Source organism: Phaseolus vulgaris, chromosome 3 (assembly GCF_000499845.2).
Source record: "Phaseolus vulgaris cultivar G19833 chromosome 3, P. vulgaris v2.0, whole genome shotgun sequence".
NCBI classification, from domain to species: Eukaryota; Viridiplantae; Streptophyta; class Magnoliopsida; order Fabales; family Fabaceae; genus Phaseolus; species Phaseolus vulgaris.
This window is the reverse complement of record NC_023757.2, coordinates 51,010,416-51,022,430: the sequence shown is the minus strand read 5'-3', so window position 1 is coordinate 51,022,430 and position 12,015 is coordinate 51,010,416. Positions and strand designations below refer to the sequence as shown.

Sequence of the window (12,015 nt, the reverse complement as noted above, 5' to 3'; positions counted from 1 at the left end):
AGGAATTAACTTTGCTATTTCTGCTTTACAATGAATAATAACAAATAAGAGCTTTGTCTTGTTTCATTTTCAGTTTCAACGTTTATGCTTTTGAGCTGTTCATATTTTTCTGAAATATATAAGTCAGTGATATATGATAATGCAACACGTTGTGTTTTTCATGCTTAAAATGGTTAATTGTCGCATAAGAATGGATTAACATCAAATTAGTAGGGAAAAAGTGTTTAACTATAAAATGTGATTTTATATTTTTGAGTGATGATATGTTCACATTATAATTAGAAAGAAAAGTAGTTTTAAGAAAAATAATTTTTTGTTAGAATTGTATTGATCAAAGCTGATATATTTCAATTTGCTATTAATAATACTTTTTTTAGTTTTATTTATATTTTATCTTCGATTATTTTATATTATTTAACATAAATTACAAAATTTACTTATATCATTAATAATGATAATTTCCAATAATGTAATTATGTTATTAATCTCAATTTAAAATAATATGTTACTTACACAATAAATTAAAATGTAATATTTTGAAAAATATTTAGTATTGTTTATTATTTAAAAAATACTAACTTTTTATGTTAATTACTATTAACAATTTTTTTTAATTTATAATAAATTTGAGAATATAAAAAATAAAAAAAAATATTAATAAAGTAAAAGTAATAAAGTAATGTCTTGGTTCAAAAGTAATAAAGTATGTTTGCATATATCAATGTCTTGGTTCAAAAGTAATAAAGTAAAAAAATATCAGTTACTGATCCATTATTTTACAGATAAAAGAATGAAAGAATATACCTTAAACCCTTAATAATAAATATCATATATCATTTTCGAATTTATCCTCATGTATCATCTGTTAATAGTATTTTTTATTATTTGTTATAATATTTTTTATTTTTCATCTATAAAGTTTTTTAATATTAATAAATAATATTTTTTTTATTTATATAAGACGTTTTAATATTAATAAATAATATTTTTTTATTTATATAAGATGTGATTTATTTTCTAAATTTTTAATATGTTTAATATTTTAAAAAAATATTTTAATTTTAATTTTTTATCTAATTTATGTTGTATATAATTATTGTTTATGAATTATAATTTATTTAATTTTTTTGTAGTATTTTTTATTTTTTATTATTACAGGGTTTTTAATGTTCAAAATAATATTTTTATTTATTTATATAATATTTTATTTATCTTCTGATTTATTTTCAATTTTAATAATACATATTTAATATTTTAAGAAATTACGTAAAATTTCTGTTTTTATTTAATTTGTTGAATAATTTTTTTTAGTTATAATTTTTAAATTATAGCTATGCGACCAAATTTTGGTATAATACACCAAAATTAACTTCTTGTACCAATGAAGTTGTATATATTAAATTTAGCAGATGGTCTATGACTTTTTCACATCCGAGTAGACTAGACGCATAGACAAGACGGTTTATGCCTTTCACATCAAATTTTCATTAATAATATTAATTATTTATAAACAATTTATCAAGTATTCAAAATTATATTGGTGCTGGAGAATTAAATTATATTTATATTACTGCTCCAACTTTTAGATTTCATGTACTTTCATAACTATTAATCACAAAGTTCTATATTTATTCCAACCTAACGGGAACATGGCTAAGTAGTCTTAATCAAATTATATATGTTTTAGGTATCAAAGAAAGAATATAAAAACACATAAAAGTCCTGTTATTATTAAATCAATTTCTTAATTTATAATAGGAAAAAAAATCAAACTTCTTTCATTTTTTTATTTTATTTTATAAAGGCATCACTATGCAACTTGACATTTCAGCTAAGCTGACACTTCAAATAACAACAATCATCTGTCACCACATAAAAAAAAAACATATAATAGTTATATAATTCAAACTTCTTTCATTAAGATATTTAAGTTTATTTTAATTACTTATTTATAATAGTTAATTTATTTTGCTTTTTATTTTCTTCTTTTATAAATAAATTGTTATTGAGAAATATATTAAATTGTGATATACCTAAACAGACCTTCAATTAGAACACATGTCTAAGTATATAATTAAATCTTCCTAAACCACTTAAATTTGTCAATGACCATAAACTCCTCACATAAACCACATAAACAAATAATTATGTGTAACAATTATAAAATAATTTTTTTCATACATAGGCAATTGAAAACAGGTTTAAATATTTCATACCCCTAGCTTTCCAAAATAAAGACAAAACTTACAATATGGAATTATAAAATAATACTTTTCATACCTAGGCAATGTGAAACAAGTTTGAATTCATATCTTAGTTTTCTAAATAAGGACGAACTTAGTTTTCTAAATAAGGACGAACTTGCAATATGGAATTATAAAATAATATTTTTCATCTAAGCAAGTTTTAATTCATATCTTTAGCTTTTCAAATAAGAAAAAAGTTGCAATATGAAAATATATGAAAATGTGGTTGTTTATATGTTATGATTTTTGGATTAATAACTAGGGTGAAAAATTCAAAGAAAATTTTCACTGGGCATATACTTAACCAAGTATTTAAGTAATTCTAAAAGTTCACTTTTAAAGAATAAAAAGAAAAACACAAATATGGTGAAAGCGATGATGAGGATTGGATGCGAAAATAAAGGAATACAAGATGAAAATGACAAGTAAAAACAAAAAAATTAAAAGACAAACATGATAACATAAAAAAAAGGAATGAAAAGGTGGGCAAAAATAAAGTAAAAAGAGAAAGGGGTGAAAGAACTAAATTGGTATCTAATTAGATATAAAAAATATTTAGTCACTGTATTGACTAAATTAAATACTATTTTAGAGACTAAAAAATTATTGATATCTAAAATGATTTTTATTATTAATAAAAAATTATAAAATATTTTTTAAATTAGTATCTAAATTAGTTACCAAAGTTTTAGCTACTAATATTTTAGTTTCTAAATTAGTTTATAAAAAACTAATAAACACTAATTTAAAATATAAAATAGTAATAAACGATAATTAATAGTTTGATACCAATTTAAAAATTATTTTATAATTTTTTTATTGATAGTAAAACTACATATTAATAATTTTTATAGTTTATAAATGATTTTTATTTTAATTAAATAATAATTAATTATTTTTATATTTAAAATTAATTTATATTTATTGATTTTTCTGAACATAACATTCCATTGGCAGTGATGTTTTGTTCAATTATTGGTCTTCTAAAACAGAAAAATAAATTTTTCCTTTTTAACTCAAAGATGCAAAAGTATAAGACAATTATTGGTCTTTAAAACAGAAAAAGGAACGTTTGCTTTTAACTGTGTTATTATGAGGCACTGTACAACTGTGAAAAAGTATAAATTAGTTGAAAATTGACAGAGAATAGCTCATCATGACCTCCAAGAAAGCTCCCTTTAACTTCCATCCATTTCTGCTTTCACGTTAGATGAGAGAACAACACACGAAATATACTTTTTCCAATAGTTATGAATCAAAGAGACAGAAGAAAAAAAGGACATCAAAGTCATTTTCCTTTACCCTTTTTCATTCTGATTCTTTATTATATATTTATGGTGTTCTCCAATGTGCAAATCATGCGATTCATACCAACCAACTACCACACACACCAGAAAGAAGAAAGCATGGAGAAAAATGGAACTGAAGAAAACTCCTCTGAATCATGCACCTTCTTCAAGGCTCTTCCAGCACTTGCATTGTACCTTGGAACCATTCATTTCAACCTCATCTTGATTCTCTTCGCCACCTTCTTCCTTCCTCTCTCCAAAGCACTCTTGTTCGTCTTTTTTTCTTCATATTTTCTTCATGTCTCTTCTTCTATCTGCAACACTTGCCTTCATTCTCTTCATCATGTTAAGGGTTTAACACTTTTCATGTTAGGGTGTTTGGTTTGCTCTTCGTGTTCGTCATGATTCCTGTGGACGACAAAAGCATGTTTGGTCGAAAGTTGTCCAAGTATGTATCATTGTCTTTCTCACTCTTCTTTGTTTTTTACTTCTTTAAAACTAAAAAGTAATGATAAGATTAGAGTTTTTCATTGTATATAAGTGGGTGCAAACTTCAACCCTATGAGTTGATTTATGGGATCGAGTTAAGCTTAAAGTCTACTTCGTAACATGGTATCAGAGCCATTTTCGAACCTATCCAGTGAGTATTTGTTGGGTTTATTAGGTCACCACTCATAGCTCCTATCTATCACTCTCGGCGTGAGGGATGCCAATTTTATGGGATTAAGTTAGGCTTAAAGTCTACTTCGTAAAAATATATTTACAACCTGAGTCATTTCGGAAAAAAAATTGAAATTTAAGAAAGTTGTATACTATAACAAAGTTTTTAATGATCATTTTTCTAATCTTAATTATCTGAAAATTTTTGTTTTGGCTAAATTTTCAGATACATTTGCAAGAACATTTGCTCCTATTTTCCCATAAAGCTTCACGTAGAAGAACCAAAAGCCTTTCTTCCTAATCATGCTTATGGTTTGTATCTATCCATCTACTAAATTTTCAGATTTCTTTTTATGTTTTGCCCACTATGAGTTGAATAAGAATCAATGTTTAAACTAATTTTTTTATGAACATTTAAGAAAAGAATAAAATATTATGAAAGAATAATTTACAAACTAATTTATACATAAGATAATTTTTTAAAATATTTATAAAGAATCCTTACGCATACTTAAACCGAATAAATAAAATAAAAAAACTACTGTACTTAATATTTAATTGAATGTTACCTTTTTTTAGATCATAAGCAGATTATATTATTTATCCTTCTTTTAGGTAGTTGCAAAGTTACCTTCTTATTTATTAGGTAATAAATAAATTTGCATTTTTGGTTGGGGATGCCTCACTCTATTTATGAAAGGGTGATTCCAAACTCCTACTTGGCTTTTTTTAATAATAAAATTTAATTTAACAGTGATGGTGGAAACTAACTATTTTTAAAATAATCTGGAGGAACTTTTTGATGGGATTAAAGAAATAGAAAAAACGTAACCTATCTAACAATATCTTGAAAATTTATTAATATTTTAAAATAAAATTAAAACAGCTTCTTTAACAATAATATCCTAAACCTATTTTTGTCTTATGGGTAGAGGTTGCAAGGTCGGGCGGGTCGGTCCACGGTTCGCTGAAAAAAACGCGGGTGGGTTGCTTATTTCAATTCGCTGATCCGTTTAGGTCCGTTTCGCATAACTCATAAGTGCGGGATGAGTTGACCCGCATAACTTTAAAATGTATAATTTTTTTTTCTACATCCCTATATTTTCTTCGTGTAGCCTCATATTTTATATTTCAAATTTTTTAATAACATCTTACTATGTATGTTTCATGAAAATAATATTATGAGACAATTTACTTAATGGATCTAAATAAAAAAATTTAAAAATTTTATTTAAATAAATATTTTTTAATAAATATTTCTTATGCGGAATTGCCACATGTCAATCTTGCAAAACTGACAAAAAAATCAGTTTGCAAATTCTATATGAGGCAGCTCGCATTGTTGGATGTTAATTTGAGTATTATGAGAATGAAGATTATTCCAGTTTTGGTTTGTACTGTTGTTGTGATGAAATGATTGAAAAAGAGCATGGCACTGTCTGTGCAGTGTTTGGTTACGAACCACACTCAGCTTTTCCGATTGGCATGGTTGCACTTGGCGACGGCGCCGGTATGATGCCCCTTGCAAAAACAAAATTTCTTGCTAGCAGCGCCGTAAGGGTTTGAGACTCTGAACTGAAAAAGCTTATAACAAGAAGGATTCAATGCTAATTTGTTGTGATTTTTACATTTAATAGGTTTTCTATATACCTTTTATGAGACACATATGGAGATGGTTGGGATTCACGGCAGTGACAAAGAAAAATTTCATTTCCTCCTTGGAATGTGGTTACAGTGTGATTTTTGTACCTGGTGGAGTTCATGAAACAGTTTTTTTGGAGGCTGGTTCTGAGGTACACGTTGGTTCTCTTAGTTTGAATGTTGTAAGAAGTGATATGATATAATAAGAGTATACATTTTGTAGATTGTGTTTCTGAAGGAAAGAAGAGGATTTGTTCGGATAGCCATGGAGATGGGTGTTCCTCTTGTTCCAGTTTTCTGCTTTGGTCAGGTACTTCATAACTATCTCACTTTTTAATCTTAATGTCAATTTCATTTTACTCTTTAGTATACACTTTATACAAATATATATGGAATAAGTTTTTAAGAGTTGTTTTTTTTACTTAATAAATAAATTTAAAATTATATTATAATATTATAATATTTACGATTTTTTTTATGATTATAAAAGTTATTAAAGGAAAAATTTATATTATAAAAAAATATTAAATAGTAATTAACTAAATTAGATACCATTGAGAATTAAAATGTTTTGGTATATAAAATGGTTTCTATTATTAATAAAATTTATAAAATAGTTTTAAATTGGTATTTAAATTAGCTACGAAGGTTTTAGCTACTAATATTTTAGATTCTAATTTAGTATCTAAACGACTAATAGAGACTAATTTAGAATATAAATAATTAGTAGATAAAATCTTAGTAGCTAATGGTTAGATATCAATTTAAAAACTATTTTATAAATTTTTATTAATAATAGAAACTACTTTTGATACCAATAATTTTTGAGTTATAAAATAGTATCTAATTTAGTTAATATTGTAACTAATTATTTTTTTTCTAAAATTAGTTTCTATTTTACAAATTTTTTTTATAGTGTTAGTAAAACTAGTAATATCACACATGGATGAAACAAAAAGTTTGAATTATCATAAAATATTTTAACATTCTAATCCACACTAAAATTCGTTTCACACTTAAATTTTTTTTACAAACATTCATTTGAATAATTTATTTATTATAAATATACAAATATAAAGTTTGGATTAAAAACAAAAAATAATTTATATAAAAAAACATAACGAAAAACATATTTAACCTTCAATTTATTATATTTCCATGTCTTTATTCTTGGTTGTTATCGTTTTCATTTTCTTGAGCCACATCTAAAAAATCACCCCTCTCTGACTTTTGGTTGCAGACAAATTCCTTCAAGTGGTGGAAAGTTCCAGGGAAATTAATTCAAAAACTTGCTAGGTTTATGAAGATCGTTCCACTATTTTATTGGGGAATTTATGGGTGCGTCTCTCTCTCTCTCATTTTCATATATTGAATAATTGATAGAGAAAGTTTAAAGTGCTTATTTCTCATTCATCACTCTTCTCTTCAGATCTCCTATACCATTCAAAAATCCATTGTATATCGCTGTGGGTAAACCAATTGAGCTACATAAAAATTCAGAGCCAACAATGGAGCAGGTAACAACACCTCTTTCCTTCATTCAAATTTATTTCAAACTATCAACAAAATTTATAGATATAAATTGGAACAATTTTGCAACATTTTTCAGTCTCAAACCTGCTTTTTAACTTCATTTATGTTTGGTTTTAGGTTGTGAAAGTACACAGTCAATTTGTTGAAGCACTTCAAGATCTCTTTGAACGACATAAAGCTGAAGCTGGATATACAAATCTTCAATTGAAAATTGTATGACATCTGGTAAAAAGTTAATTTTAATTAATTTTGTATCGGAGTCGAACAAATCACGTCACTCGTGATTGATCAACGGGATGATTGATTAAATTAAAAAATAAATAAAAGATACATGAGAAGTATGATAACACCCTACAAATCAGTTAATACTATTTTATTAAAGGTATCAGATAGGATCCATGAATGAAATAGTCCACCACTAAATATTATAAATAAGTCTTCTACACAAGAGTAATATACGTTTTTATACAATCTTAATACAAAGTATTTAGTTGTTGGAAAATCTTTTACAGATTGACTCCTGACCGAACATCAAACAATTTAAAAGTGAAAGAAGAATGATTGAACACCAAAAAGACATATACAAGAAAAACAAAAACAAAATTATCAAAAAATAAAAAAATCAAATTGTTAATTCTAGATACTATTTAAGCCTTTCCATCTATATAATTACAAATTCCAAAATACACTAATCCAAAAGGATAGTAAACCGATTTGTTTTAAAATTAATGTGTAAAAACATACTAGTGATCAAACACAACTTTTTGTATTTTTATTTAAAAAATACATTAATCTAAAGCCCTATTTCTTTGACAAAAATTATGATCAAACTAATAGAAACCTTTCGTGGATAGTTTTTCTCATATTCTCGTAATATCATAGATGCTTGTGAGGATCGCGTAATTATAAATGATAAAATTATATATATATATATGTATAAATCAATATATTAACAATATTAAGAATTGATTTATATATTAATTCTTTATAAAAAAAAGTTTAAAACCTTATTACGTGTGAATATAAAAATCAAAAGTATTTTTTGTAGACGGGCTCCATTTTTTTGTACATTTTGTAACATTGGGTTGGTTTCTCAAAAAGGCTGCTTCTTTCTTCACCCATGGCTTCTTCTTCAGGCACCTCCTTACTAAATTGTAATTACTTTTTTGTTCCTGGGTAAATAATTTAAAAAACAAAACCCTATATATTTTATCTTCACACTTTGTTCTCTCCTCTCACCCTGCGGGTTTTCCTTCATTCCATAGCATCTCCAATGCTGGTTTCCTTCCAAAACTATTTCAGTTGATTTTTTTTTCAAACAATTCAACCTCTTCATATCTTAACCTTCATTAATAAAATATATATTTTTTTATTTTATTGTAATTTTCATTGAAATTCACACAATTATATATGCAAATAGAAAGTCATTCAACTCTCCTTTCGGAATGGATAATCCATAATTCGTTTGATAACTCAAAAATACTTTTTGGATTAAGTAATTCATAAGTAATTTGATAACTCAAAAAATACGTTCTGAATTGAGTAATTCATAAGTTATTTGATAACTCTAAAATACCTTATGGATTACGTAATCTAGAAAAAATTCATCATCATTTTCACTCCATTTTGGATTCAATATATTTTTGGATTACCTAATCCATAAGTTATGAAATTCAGTAATTCTATTATAGAGTTTGTAACACAAAACTTATTTTTGAATTTGGATTAACATTTTGGCTTATGTAATATAGAATACAAAGATGTATTATGAATTGTGTAAGCCATAATGTTAATCTGGATTCGAAAGTGAGTTCTGTGTTACACAATCCATAATATAATTTTTAAAATCTTTAACTTACACATTCTATAATTCGTAGATGCACCGAATTATCCAATCTAGAACATAAAAAATCCACGATACCTCTGCAACGCAACCATGGTAAGTTGAAAACTCACTTAAAAATGCTACAACCATCACGAATCGTCGCCAACGACCGTCAACACAACCCATAAGCATTGTCACCACCACCACCTTCAATGCATACACTCTCTTCACTCACCAAATCATAATCATTTTCACTTTATTCTGGATTCGATACATTTTCAGATTACCTAATCCACAAGTTTTAAAATTTTGTAATTCTATTATGGATTATATAACACGAAACTAAATTAACAAAGATATATTATGAATTACATAACTAGATTAATTAACAAAGATATATTATAAATTACATAAGTTAGAATCTTAATTTATATTTGGAAGTGAGTCCATGTTACACCATTCATAATATAATTTCTAAAACTTTTACCTTATGGATTATATTTGGTTTCTATAATCCATAGATGTATCGATTATCCAATCTTAAACATAAAAATTCCATGATACATATAGATAAGGAAACTAAAAATTCACCTGAAAATTCTACCACCACTACCAAGTGTCGCCAACTACAGTCACAATCTACCACCACAACAACTCACACATTCGCTTCACTGAGCAAGCTACCATAAAACACTGTAAATATCTTTTATTTTCTAAAAGGGCAATTTTAGAATTTTGAAATTTATGTGGGTGGCTGAAGAACTCATGGGGTGCAGGAAAGAAGCGGCCTTCGAGAAAACGCAAAGCTAGCCCAATTATTAAATTTGGTACTTAATAATATTGATTAATAGTTGACAAAAAAATAGTGTCCTCTTTTTTATTCAGCAAAAATAGTGTCTTTCTTTTTTACTTTTCTGAAGTTTTCTTTATCTTATTTTTACGGCAATTTCTCTCCACCATATCAATTCTAACATGTACTTTATTATTTTTTTCAAACTACCCTGGATTTGAAAATTCAGAATAGTAAATATAATTAAAAATAAAAAATACATTCTGGAACAAAAAAATCCAGAACACAAAATTTCAAAAAGTGTATTTTGGAAATTGAAATTCGGAATATTTCGAAATAAAAAGTTTCAGAAGTAATTTTTATTTAACACCTTTAATATTATAATCATCATTAAACTATATGCACAGTCTTTATTAAACTATATGCACAGTCTTTCAACTTCCTATCATGTGCAATTTTAAATTTAATTTTTTGAAATGAAAAATCTTTTAAATATATCTTCAGGTTGGTTATTAATATTGAGTGAATTGGATCGTTAGACTCTTATCGAACAATTATTTTAGTTCAAGTGTTTTACAAAGAGTTAGTTCAAAAGCTTAAAGAAATATAAAAGTATTAAACTGCTTTCATGATACTTATTCATTAAATAAAGAGTTCATCATTTTTAATTTTTATCTTACATGTAAGAATAAAGAAATTCTCACAATCAACAGAAACATAAAACCCTACAAGAAAAGTTGGTTTTAAAAAATAATTTATTAATCTAAATTGGTTATTAATTTAATTAAAAAATAGTTAAAATGAATGTAATTGATATTGTTGAATTTATAGGAGAGTTGAAGCATAAGTGCAGAAAGGTACAAAAATAGTTGATAGTTGATAGTTGAAAGTTAGGTATAAATGTTATGGATGATGTTGCTCGTAGGATCCAGCACGTCACACACAACTCCCTATAGATTATGATACTTCCGTCACCATTACTCTTATACACTCTCAATAATTAATTAATAGGGTAATTATATTTTTTAGAAGCTTAAGAAAGTATCCTTATAAAATACAATTTGAATTTTCTTAAAGTATATATTATGATTTGGAAGTGTCGTTAAAATTTATTATGATTTTATTCTTAAGAAAATATTTTAGAAAATCTGTCAGAGATATCAAATCGACTATAAATTAGAATATTTAATTTTTTTTATAAGTGGATGCAATTCTTATTTTATAAGACAGTTTTATAAAATTTAATTATGTTTAAAGTTAATTTTTCAATATGATATCGGAGTTTATTGTACCTATAACATATATTTTTACGAGTTAATAACCTCGGTTTTAAGGTATATCGACTAATAATATTTCATTTTTTATAAGTGAATACAAACCTCACTTTATAAGTTCGTTTTATAAAACTCACTTTATAAATCGATTTTATAAGGTTAAGTTAAACTTAAAGATGACATATTAAAAAGTTATCTAAATTGTCTTTAATATTGAGTTGGTTAGACATAAATAACACCAATATTAATTCCTTAAAATGTGAAAGTGTAAGTTGAGTCATTTTATGGTTATAGTTGAATTTATTTGAGAGGTGAAGCATCAGTGCACACAGTACATAAATAGTTGAAAGTGTGTTATAAAATGCGTGTCCAACGTATATTTTATATGTACACCCGATATCGTTTCACACGAGGAAATATTATATTAACATATATTAAAATTGTATATATTTTTATTTGTAATTGCTTTAGTTTTAATTTTATTAGAGAATAGGGATTATAATAAAAACATAAAAGAAGTACATAATAAATCAGTGTAAAGTTTGGTTGATTGATTGAAGTCAGAGATAATCATATGATCTAGGTAATAATAAAAATAAAAGACAGTAGTAAAATGTATTAAAATATAAGATATAATAATATATATTCTATTTCAGCATAAGTTTTTTTATTATTAATATTTGTAGTGTTAAAATTTTTCGTTATTAGATTATTTCTTTCATTAAATTTGATTAAAATTAATACGGATGTCATCTTG

At 25.4% G+C, this 12,015-nt stretch overlaps 1 protein-coding gene across 1 annotated transcript; it reads left to right on the top strand.

The window, feature by feature from the left end:
• The first annotated feature begins 3,459 nt into the window (after positions 1 to 3,459).
• Positions 3,460 to 7,716, top strand: LOC137805990 (diacylglycerol O-acyltransferase 2D-like). Its single transcript, XM_068605865.1, has 9 exons — positions 3,460 to 3,804; positions 3,909 to 3,983; positions 4,422 to 4,507; positions 5,643 to 5,749; positions 5,833 to 5,988; positions 6,060 to 6,146; positions 7,077 to 7,174; positions 7,266 to 7,353; positions 7,487 to 7,716. Exons 1-9 carry the CDS (start codon positions 3,497 to 3,499, stop codon positions 7,586 to 7,588), a joined length of 1,107 nt encoding a protein of 368 aa, XP_068461966.1. The 5' UTR covers positions 3,460 to 3,496; the 3' UTR covers positions 7,589 to 7,716.
• Positions 7,717 to 12,015: the final 4,299 nt, after the last annotated feature.